Source organism: Belonocnema kinseyi, chromosome 3 (genome assembly GCF_010883055.1).
Source record: "Belonocnema kinseyi isolate 2016_QV_RU_SX_M_011 chromosome 3, B_treatae_v1, whole genome shotgun sequence".
Taxonomy (NCBI): Eukaryota; Metazoa; Arthropoda; class Insecta; order Hymenoptera; family Cynipidae; genus Belonocnema; species Belonocnema kinseyi.
The window spans coordinates 15,517,632-15,530,153 of record NC_046659.1 but is presented as its reverse complement, the minus strand read 5'-3'; the positions used below and the strand labels follow the sequence as shown (position 1 = coordinate 15,530,153).

Below are 12,522 nucleotides of genomic sequence, written 5' to 3'. Positions count from 1 at the left end.
ACTCGTTTCCAATTGGAATATATATCTATATATAATGTCGCAACCACTCTCGTCCTGCTCCCCTGAGAAACTGCGTGAGCCAGCAGTTCTAGGAAGTCTGAGAACGGGGTGACTGAAAGCGAGAGTTTTTCTCATTAGTCTCGAGTTTTCCAATTGTGTTGAGGTTTTTACAATCCAAACATGGTTTGACGTAGTCAAAAGTATAGGATATTCACAGTTTCCATGTTTGAAAACTTATTGGAATAGATGAATTTTTTTCAAAATATTTTAGAAACTGAAATTTTCGCGAATCTCATAGTCCAGCGGTATCCAATAGCCACGCTTATTTGATTAATTTTAATTTTATACTGCTCAATGGGTTTGCTGGTAAGATGGCATTGGTATTACTGTTGGATTTTGTCAGAATACGTTAATGTCCAGCATTGAGAATGATTTTGTGATAATCTCCAGCAAAACAAAATATCATGCAAAGCCAAGTGATCAGAGAGTAAAAGTACCGATCCTCCTGGAGTTGGAAGCAAAGTCACATTTGAAGGACATTATGACATACATAATAAAAGGATGTGTAAGGTGGCTGATTCTCAAGAGAAGAATGATACTGTGAAATTGAATATGATGCAACATATGATACATCATGAACTTTAGACTATCTAGGATGTTCTAGCTTCTTTGAGAACCAAAGTAGTTAATAAGAATATTATAATCAAAACTTTGGAAAATTCCACACATAAATGTTTAGAAAATCCGAAAATTGATGCTGAATAAATTCAAAAATTGATGCATCAAAATTCACCGCTCGTTAGTCAATTAGACAACAGACTGAACGCACTAAAATGGGCGTTAAAAAGCATCAGTTACTGAAGAAGCTGCGCAAGTCAGTTAGAAGAAATGACCAAAGTCGACATTTTGACATCCGTGACATTGATGAGACCTGGCATGCTGATCTCGTTGAAATACAACCGTACGACTGAGATAATAAAGGATAAAAGTACTTAGTATATCTTAACGGTAAAATTTTATTTTTCTGAAAAAGATCCTTTAACAATTGCTCTACTGGGAATCGAATTAAAGACCCTCATGAAGTTGGCCGACCCAAGTTCACATTTTTTCAAGTTTCTTTTTGCATACATCTGTACGTCCTTTGTACTGCTTGTGCATCCAATATTTTCGTTTGTGCCCTCTTGGTTACGAAATTAGAGGCGAAATTCATTTCGGAGTGTTAAATTTACGCGTCCCCTCGAAATTCAAATTTCTCAAATTTTCTTCTTGCATACATTTGTACGTCGTTTGTACTGTTTGTACATCCAATATTTCCGTTTGCACCCACCTGGTTACGAAATTAGAGGCGAAATTCATTTCGGGGTGCTAAATTTACGCGTCCCCCCGAAATTCAAATTTCTCAAATGTTCTTCTTGCATACATTTGTACGTCGTTTGTACTGTTTGTACATTCAATATTTTCGTTTGTACCCTCCTGGTTACGAAATTAGGGGCGAAATTCATTTCGGGGGGCTAACTTCACGCATCCCCCCGAAATTTAAGTTTCTCAAATTTTCGTCTTGCATACGTTTATACATCGTTTGTACTGTCTGTACATTCAATATTTCTGTTTGTACCCTTTTGGTTGTCCAGCTACGGGGAAATCAAAATTTCGTGCCATCCCCCCGAAATTTAAATTTCTCAAATTTTCTTTTTGCATACATTTGTACGTCGTTTGTACTGCCTAAGCATCCAATATTTTCGTTTGTACCCTCCGGGTTACGAAATTAGGGGCGAAATTCATTCCGGGGGGCTAAATTTACGTGTCCCCGCGAAATTCAAATTTCTAAAATTTTCGTTTTGCATACGTTTGCACGTCGTTTGTACTGCTTGTACATCCAATATTTATGATTGTACCCTCCTGGTTACGAAATTAGGGGCGAAATTCATTTAGGTAGGCTAACTTCGCGCATCCCCCCAAAATTCAATTTTTATCCAATTTTCTTTTTGCATACGTTTGTACTTCGTTTCTACCATTTGTACCTTCAAAATTTTTGTTTGTACCCTTTTGGTTGCTCGGCTACGGGAAAATCAAAATTTCCTGCCATCCCCCTGAAATTCAAATTTCTCATATTTTCTTTTTGCCTACGTTTGTACGTCGTTTGGACTTTTTGTACATTCAATATTTCTGTTTGTACCTTCTTCGTTGCGCGGCTAGGGGAAAATCAAAATTTCGTGCTATCCCCCCTGAATTCAAATTTCTCAAATTTTCTTTTTACATACGTTTATACTCGTTTTTACTGTTTGTACATTCAATATTTCCGTTTGTACCCTCTTGGTTGCCCGGCTAGGGGGAAATAAAAATTTCGTGCAATCACGTCGAAATTCAAATTTCTGAAATTTTCTTTATAAATGAAAATATTCAATGTACAAACAGTTGTAAAAACGCATACAAAAGATGTATGCAAGAAGAAAATTTAAAAAATGTGAACTTCGGGGGGCCAATCAAGCTATTAGAAAGATTGAAAGACATTTTTTTTTCAGATATATACGCTATCTCAAGCTAGGTTGTACAAGTGATTTCATAGGAACTCTGTATTTTCATCAGATTAGTTAATATTGATCAGTATATATGTCACCCCACCATCTGTTAACTCTTCAAATAACATAAAATAATTAACGTAATATTTTGACAAGATAGAAAATAAATAAAAAAATTTTCAAATTATATTTTTATGAAAAAACATCCTCTAAAAATCGCTCCACTGGCAATCAAGCCACAAAACTTCCGATTTGCAATCGGATGCTTTCCCAATTAAGCTATTAGAGAGATCAAAAGAAAATTTCGTTTCAGAAATATACGCTATCTTAATCGGAAATTCTGTGGTTCGATTGCCAGTAGAGCGATTGATAAAGGATCTTTTTTTCAGAAAAATATAATTTACAAATTCTTAAAATTTGTTTTCCATCTTGTCAAAATATGACGTTAATTATTTTCTGTTATTTGAAGAGTTAACTGGATCGATAGTATTGATTTATATTTCCACAGATGGTGGGGTGACATCTATACTGATCGATAGTAACTACTCCGATGGTAATACAGAGTTCCTATGATATTAACGGTAATGGACATATTTTCCAAATTGCCTTGGTTTTTCCTCGTTAAATTAAAAAAGAATGTAGATTTAACTGCAGCTATAGAATCTTTACTTGGTAAAGGACGCGTTACAAAAACTTACATTTTGATATAGGTAAAGAATTTTCAACTTGCTTTCTGAAGATCTTATGAAGTGTTATAAAATAAATTTGTACTCAACATTTAGTAATTTAAATGCATAAATCTGCGAGCGATTAAATCGTACATTAAAAAGTAAAATGGGGAGACAATTTAGATTGTACGGTAATTATAAGTGGATAGAGGTTTTGCAAAATTTAATTTTGTCTTGCAATGGTACTAAAATGAGAATATTGGAATAAAACCAAAAGATGCTACTAAACAAAATGAGAAAAAATGTTTGTTAAATGTGTACAAAAATTGTAACCTAAAATAATCAGTTAAGAAATTAAAATTTAAGTCATGTTAAGTATACTGAACCAGTGACGTATATTCTCAAGGATTATAAAGATAAAGCTTTTGCAGGTAGTTTTTATAATGAAGAACTTGTTAAAGTTAGACATCCAGACATTTATCATGTTGACAAAGTTCTGAAGAAACGTAGACATAAGCTGCTCGTAAAATGGTTGGGCGTTGATGACTGTCACTATGGTGGGACAGATATGTCTAGCTTGTAAGTAACTTTGTATTAATATTAACTACTTTTCTGAATGAATTTGATTATTTTCAAACATTCATATTCTCACTTACAGATCTACCTAACCTTAATCTAGTAAATGAAAAAGAAGAAACTTAGTTTAATTTATATTTTTATTTCGATTTTCCGACTAATAAAAATACATTAATGTTTAATGTATAAATATACAGTTCACTCATCTGAGTTCTGTTAATGTCTCAATGACTTCTTTACACATAGTCTGGTTATAACAAGAAATCATTTCCAAAAAATAGACATTCAGATCCCATAAGATTAGTATATATCAGTTTTTTCATTAACTTATTCTTTAAATTTCACATCATACCAACACTTCCACCGATGGTTTCAAAGATAATTTCCTTCGTACGTTGAAACGGCATAACACTCTGTTCCCGAAGTTCCTGATCAATAAATAGACTGACTTTCTGGAGAACAGCAAATGTTATTTCTCGTTGTAAAAAATAGGATAATTTTTTTGGAATTCTTTAATTTTCTCTAAAGTTACTACATATTCTACGGAAATTTCCACCGTCTATGCATCGCTAATTTTCTTGGCCATCAAAGAACAGTGCAATGGGCTTGAAGTAGCTTTTTCAAAATTTCGACTATTCAGAGTTCAGGGTTATACTTCCACGAGGATGACTGGTTCACTAGTTTAACTGATTAGGCTAACTTTTCGTATTTATTAAATTCAACACCAATGATAATTTGCTTTGTAAATGATAAATGCAGATTTTTTGTAGTGGAGTATAGCATTGGATTTCGAGGAAATCGTTATTGATAGAGATTTTGTTTAGTTTAAAGGAATCCATTTTCGCTGCTTCACTTTTTAAGTTTAATAGTATTATATGTTCTTGTAAGTGTTTGTAAATCTATTGGTACTTGTATGTACCCCTTGTTTTAGTTCCTGAATTTTCTTCAGAAATAATTTTAAAGGACTTTTCAGCTCTTGCTGCTTTTCTTTTTCGCGATCTGAGATTTTATGACAAACTAATGAAAGAGAAGAGCTGGCCTCTTTTTTGGACACTTATCCCCTTCATCAAATTTTCTGGAGATTCCTGTACAGCATTGCATTATATATAAGAAAGTTCTAGAAGGTTCTACATTATAATAATAAACACGTTTGGGATTACGAAGACTTATTTTTAGAAATTGCGCAGTATAATTTAATGACGTAATCAAGGATATTTTAGAAACTGAGTAAAGACAAAATACTTTAGCTGTAGAACGTTCTTGATGTTGATAAGGCAGGCTTTATGGTGTCTGATAATAATATATCTGTCTATTTGTTTTAAAGATCTAAAAGCTTCTAGACTACACAATAATATTTTTCACGAATTATTTGCGCACTAAATAAATAAAGGCGAGAATAGTTAATTAAGAGTATTATCGATAATGGAGCCATATCTTATATTTATAGAGACAAAACAGGATGTCATACGTAGATCTTCATTTCAAATTTCATCAGTACACCTGCATCTTTTGCGTATTAAATAAATAAAGATAGGAATTTGTAATTAAATTTTTCTATATACGAAAAAATAATAAATATAACCGTCCCGGGACGGTTGGGTAATTCCTCAGGTAAAATATTTTTCAAATAAGTGAAGGTCATTCCTGAAGTAAATTTCAACGAGGAATTCAATGGTGACTTTCATTTTGACGTTGAGGTTAACCTTCATGGCTTTTTAAAGGTCAACTTTGTTTTTTAAAATGGAAACCACCTATTTTTACATCTGCAATCGATATAGCGAAAAATTCTACGTTCAGATACGTACCCAAGTCATAGGTCAATTGTAACGTTCAAGGTCAGTTAGAGGTTATTTGAAATTGACAAAGTTTTCCAAGAGGTAAGTGCAATTCCTGAAGAAAATTTTAACGAGACATTTATTGGTGAGCTCTGTATTGATCTTGGTGATGATCTTCAAGGTTTTTCCAAGCAGTTTACGCTTATGTTTAGCATTACCCAGGAACAACGACGTGGACGTAGTAAATTCTGTTCCCTTTGGGGTGCTTGATTAGCGTGAGTCCCCTTTGCATCTCACGTTTCGGGGTGCTTGATTAGCGTGAGTCCCCTTGCCTCTCACGCTTCAGTGAAGATGTTCGAACTGAAAACATTGAGCTTCTTGACAAAAAGCTATTTGATTGTAAAAATGAGTTACAGAATTACGAATCATCTCCCTGTCAATCAAAGTAGCCTGTTGCAATATCTGATTCTGCGATTCGTCTAAGCTTTGCGGCTGCGTTGAGTATACTTTGCTCTTTAAATATCCCCAAAGAAAATAGTCGAGAGGCGTCAGATCAGGAGATCTAGTAGGCCACTCGATTTCACCCCTTCTTCCAATCCACCTTTGAGGGAACTGAGTATCCAAATATGCTCGAACCTCCCTACCGTAATGAGCCGCTGCTCTGTCCTGCTGGAACCAAATATTTTGAAAATTATCGCCTGTAATCTCCATCATTCTTGGTACAATTTGGTTTCCGAGAAGCTCTTCATATGCACGGGCATTGAGATTACCATCGATGAAGAAAGGACCTATCAATGTATCATTCAAGATACCGGCCAAAACATTAATCTTTTGTGGATATTTTGTGTGATTCTCCAACATTCAATCAGGATTTGTGTCGGAGCAATATCTACAATTTTGCCTGTTAACTTTAACTTTTAAAGTGGAAGTAGATTCATCAGAAAATACTGTATTGTACAAGAAAAGAGGATCTCTATCAATTCTGTCTATCATAATTTCACAAAATGCAACCCGACAATCAGGATCGTCTTCATTGATCTCTTGTACCAGATGAACTTTTTAAGGAGAAATTAATTCTTTTTAAAATATTTCGCACTGTCTCAGGAGCAACGTCACGCTCATCAATAGCTCGACGTACAATAAGGTGTGGGTTTTCAACAAATGCTTTGGCTATGTCCATCTGCATTTCCTCAGATCCTGCTGATTTTGGGCAATTAGTTCTCTGAAGGTCCTTGATAAATCCATGATTCATAAAGCGCCTTACAGTTCTTTCAATTGTTGATTTTGAGACAGGATTTAACCCTTCTCCATCACGAAAAGTGCAATTAAAAAGCAAACGAACTTGATCCTAAGATCGAACTCGATCTCCCCAACCACACATCATTAATACAGATACCCCCTCTCGTTCCGAAAGTTTAGCTTGCGCCATAATAATCTTTTAGCGAAAGATAGTAAGTATGTACTCGTAATACGTAAATTTAGTTTTGATTCGTAATATTCATATGGAAAAACGGTATAGGACATATGCTATCGCCTTAGGTATTGACTTAGGTATCGAAACACGGTATAGGACTATATAACTGTTCTGTAGGAACAGAATTCTTACTAGAACACCTGGAACTTTTAATGAAAACTTTCCTTATGATTTTAGAATATTCAAAACGCTGTAACCAAGATTAAAGCAGAGTTCACCATTGAATTTCTCGTCGAAATTTACTTCAGAAATTACACTGACTTCTTGGAAAACTTCGCTCATTTCAAATAACCTTTAACTGACCTTGACCGTTACAATTGACCTATGACTTGGGTACGCACCTGAACGTAGAAGCTTCCACTCTATCGATTGCAGATGTAAAAAAAGGGGGTTTCCTTTTACAAAAACAAAGTTGATCTTCAAAAAGCCATGAAGGTCAACTTTAAGGTCTAAATGAAGGTCACCATTGAATTCCTCGTTGAAATTTACTTCAGGAATGACCTTCACTTTTTTGAAAAATATTTTACCTGAGGAAATATCCAAACGTCCCAGGACTTTTTAAACACCCTGTATACAAAATTAAAAGTTTGTCATAAGGACAACCGCAGGATTTCGCCGCGAGCGGGGGCTGATCTGGAAAAATGCACACGATCCCAGTGAAATCGCGGTAAAATTTCAGCCATAACCACGTCTCACGCCCGTGGGATAGGTGGTTACAGTCTGTGACGGAATCAATACTACGACTCGGCAAAATTCTCATGCAACCTGACGACATGGAGCGACCCAAGGACGAAAACCTTCTGCATTTTTCCCGCAAGTGTTTAAGCATATTGTTGATACGCAGGGATGATTTTTAGGTTATTAACCGTGAAAGCTTGGTACTTCCAATAGCGCCGATTATAAGGACGATTAGTTTAACAGAATATTCCGGGTATTCGAATTAACGAAAATTTCGAATATATATATATATACATATTTGGTCCCTGCCAAAACTCCTATTCTTTCAATGTTAAAAATATCCTATAATTCGAATTTCGATAATTCGAAATTTTCGTTAATGTCAATAAAATTTGACGTCCCAAAAGAGTTTATATTTTCGATAATTTGAAGTACAAGAGTATACCTGAATTCTGGCCGCTTTAAGCATAATCCGGCAACAATGAGCAGATGCAGAGAATGTCTCATTGTTCTGAGAAAAACCATTAAGTGCAATAGCTTGTCAAGTAATTTCTCGACCTTTTAAGCTTATTCTATTGATCATTTTTGGAGGATTTTTGGGAGATGCGGAAAATTTGTAGCCCGTGTCTAAGATGGTTAGAGACAATGAAAATTGACTATTTTGTCCAGTATGTTTTTAAAAGTGGTATATGGGGCGGAATACGTCAAGTATTCCTATCAAAAATGAATTTTTTTTAAATCGGGCTGAACCTCGGCTGAATTATAGTCCTAGTGGACCTACATAAATTCGCCAAACCAAAGGTTTATTTTTAACCGTTTGTCAATATACAATTGTCTTAAATTTTCTCATTTTCACGCGTATCTTCACCTTCACCTTAGTGTAACTTCTTTGAGGATGATTCGATTCGAATTTTATTATATTGTTTTGGAAATTCCCTTTCCTGTACTTTAAGGGCATGTGATACTTCGTCGTGTGGTCAGTCAGGTACAGTTCACCTGGCTTTTTTCCACAAAAATTAAATTGTTTAAAAACTGAATTCGGAGATGCTATAAAATATCATAATGAACGTCCCCAGACTCTTTTTTAAAGGATAATAAAAAAAAATTTATTGTGTTAATGAGAAATATTATGCATGTGCATTATTTTGAGGTTACGTCGTTTTTCAGTTCTGTCATTCCGATAATTTGCAAATTATTTATGAAATAAAATTTTTTGATTGCCTACAAACAAGATTAGTTCCGGGACATTAGTTAATATGTTTATTTGTAATTCTAAAGTTTTCGGCTCAAAATATTGTGTAGTTTGGAAGTAACGTTCGGGAGAATTGAAACACACATAACCTTAAAATATACACACACGTTTTTAGTAAATTCAAATTTTTTTGAATCAACCCACAAAAGAAGTGTGCACGACGTCCGTTAGCATGTCCAATATCATTCCCCAGATTTTGTAGACAAAATATTTATTAATCTAGGAAAAAAGCCGGGGGAATCTAACACTGATAAAATCGATACTAATTCTTAAGCGCCATGCAAATTAATCAAATTCCCTGGCAGACTGGAATAATCGCAATAGTTTTTTTTTGCAACGGTAAAAAGTTTAAAAAAATATAAGACTTATAACGCTTGTTCACTGTTACTTACAGGCGATGCGTTTAAGTGTAGCAGTCAACAGGCATTATACGTCTTATATTTTTTTAAACATTTTACCGTTGAAAAAAAACTATTGAGATTATTCCGTTACCTTCTATAGGGAATTTTAACGTAGAATCCGAATTTCAACAATTTAAAAGTTGATTTTCCTGTTTTTTCGAGTTTTTTAAAAAGGCCTAATGGGGGCCCAATGGGGTCTTTACGGTTACTTTGTAGAGGCTCCATTCATTTCCTTCGGTCCGCCAGGGTTTAACAAAATAATTTTTTTTCAATTAACCGACAAAAAAGTGTGCAGGGGCGTCCGTTAGCATGTTCGCTATCATTTCCCAAATTTTTAAGACAAAATATTTATTATTCTAGAAAAAAATCCGGGAAAACTTAAAACTGGTAAAATCAATAATTTTCTAAGTATCACATGCCCTTCAGACTATTATAACGATATATTTCTTTAATTATTATTTTTTTGTTTGAAAATAAAAATTAAAATTGATTTTTTGAACAAAAAGCATCTTAAAAAAATGTCTATTTCTAAAATGTTTCCTTGATAAAAGTTATATTTTTAGGCTCATAATAAATGAAATAAAGGGTGTGAGATGAAATATATAACGTAATTTATATATTTCTGCAAAGAAAATCATCTAAAAAAAGTTCAATATAATTTTCAGGTACATTAGTCCTGACCGTATTCGTGTCCGAGGGCTGTGGAAGTTATGTGGTTCTCTTGAACGTAAAAATCTAAATTTGACCAAGAAAACATTTTCGGCCCACTTGTCATTCTACATGATTTCAAAGAGTATAAAAGAGATCTTTTTTAAATAGATTTTTCTTAAATATTGTTTTTTTTTCTTCAAAAAATATATTCCAATTTTGATTTTAACAAAATAATAATAAAAATTTATCGTTTTAATAGTCTTGAAGTACATGAAAAGATCTGTTCAAAACACTGTCAATCTAAAATAAAAATGTTAGAAACTTAATCTTTGTTTGTAATTGAAGCATTTAAAATTCAACGGTGTTAAATCTCATTCCATTAAACAATCAAATTAAACATTTACAACACAAAGTTTTTCAAGTTGAGACAGTAACTAGCTGAAGTGCTTGAAATTGTTCATATATAAATTAGAATATTAATTTCTAATTTTGAAACAACATTGTTAAAAATGACTTAACTATTTGTTTTTTTTACTCAACAATTTTATACTCCTTTACAAATGTAGAATTCTGTGTCTTACTCCATATTTAAATTTTAAGCAATTGATAAAGTTTTCATGAAAGATCTTTTGTCTAACTAACCTCATGAAGAGAAAATTGCTTTGACACTTGCACAGATTTATGGCAGGTATTTTGTAGTATATAATTATCGTATAATGAGGGCTCTGGTGAAATTATTTCATCAATATACGGGTTTTGAATATTAAAGATGCATTGCTTCCCTAAAAGAGCACGTGTCTTCACATAAACATGTGTACTCCTCATTCTATTTCATTGACTTGGTTTATGTTTATGAACTAGTATCCCGAGACTTATGTTCCTTTTAGGAATATGGAGCTACATCTTACTTGCAAATTAGTAATCACTTTTAGTACGTTCAAAATAATGTTCACCCTTACATAAATACTCGTTTCTGCTGTCTTAGAAATGCAATCTAACCAATTTTAACGTCAAAACTAATAGGACAGATACAGAAACAAAATTATTTACATCGTCGCAGATGTAGAAGTTCTAATTGGCCAATTCAATTTATATTCGAAAAAATTCTGAAAATGATAGGCATCCAACATCTTTGTTAAAAATGGTGTTTTCTATTAAGATATAAACAGATGATGACTTAAAAATGTAATATGATGTTCTGAGATATTGAAAAGTTTGAGAAAATCCATTAAGGTATCTACCAACATTTCCAATAAGGTTTTATTTCTTTAAACACTTTAATGGAATCGAACTAAATTTTTCTAGGCAACGCAGTTTATCTTTAAACCCGATATGTTGAATTTCAGAATCGAAAATTCTTTAAAAGTCCAACACGGCGGCTGGAGAAATGTTTGAATATAATAGAATTTGACATTTTTCATTGCAATATGATCATGTTTATAAGAAAAATAATTTTCCACCAAATTACACAAAACATCCTCTATCTACTTCACCAGGTTACTGTGTCTAGTTGTTGCGCTTGCGCATTTCAAATCAGAATTACTTTCCAGAACTTCTGGGATCATAACCTCGCTTCATTATGATTTGATGCTTGAGACAGGGTGTCTATGAACCTGGAACACCGCGAATCCCGAGAATTAGCCACGAATTCAAATAAAATTTGGAAAACCGGGAATTAACCAGGAATACAAATTCTAACCTGAAATCGCATTTAAAGTTTCTGAAAATGAAATTTGTTCTATTAATCGTGATAACGAGACAAATAAATTTGAATGATTACTGTTTAAAATCATATAAATGGAAGTTGAAATTCAAAATCTTCTATCTATTTTTAAATGTTTGGAGATTGAATTTAAAAATTAAAAGTGAAAGAATGTAAAACATACATATACTATTTAAATTTTGCTCTTAGTTTCGTGAAAGGTTGCCGTAAATTAATCATGTCAATAAAACTATTTTGTATTATCGTGATAAAAGTTATAAAAACATTACCTTTTTAATATAAATCCTTTCTTCATTCTTGGATTTTTGTATTTTTGTTGAACCACTTTATTGCGTTAATTGCTTAAGAATATTAGTGTAAATTATACTTTAAGGTCTAGTTCAATTAATCACAATTAGATCATAATGGTTTAAAACGTTTCGGCATACGATTGTTGGCCCTTTTCAGTTATTTATTTTGAAATTTTGTTTCGACATCTGACAAACATAATTGTAAAATCTTAATTATTCGCGTAGAGATAGTTAACATTACTATTGTTATTATTACAAAGATCCTTGGCTATTTATAAAAATTATTTATTTTAATACTAAGCGAATTTTACAAGAAGTATGTTACAAACACATTTAATTAGAATTAAATTGTAATAATAAAAAGTTAATGGTAATTTTTTGTAATTAATTTGTAATAATTACACCTGAACACCGATTACTTACAGTCTGTCAAGTTAAAGCGTGGGTGGCTTTACTCGCAGTCGGTAAGGTGTATCGACATGATTTTGGTGTCAAAATATTAAGAAGAGCTCCCT

General features: G+C 33.0%; 2 protein-coding genes across 18 annotated transcripts in view; one reads left to right on the top strand and one right to left on the bottom strand.

Moving 5' to 3' along the window:
- LOC117170337 (dynein intermediate chain 2, axonemal-like) overlaps positions 1–10,982 on the bottom strand; it is a 59,383-nt gene extending 48,401 nt beyond the window's left edge. The window contains exon 1 of the mRNA XM_033357073.1: positions 10,637–10,982. Coding sequence (XP_033212964.1) covers positions 10,637–10,819 — 183 coding nt within the window. The 5' untranslated portion in view covers positions 10,820–10,982. The remainder of the gene's footprint in view (positions 1–10,636) is intronic.
- LOC117170335 (furin-like protease 1) overlaps positions 1–12,522 on the top strand; it is a 1,188,597-nt gene that overhangs the window by 444,127 nt on the left and 731,948 nt on the right. The window lies entirely within an intron of this gene.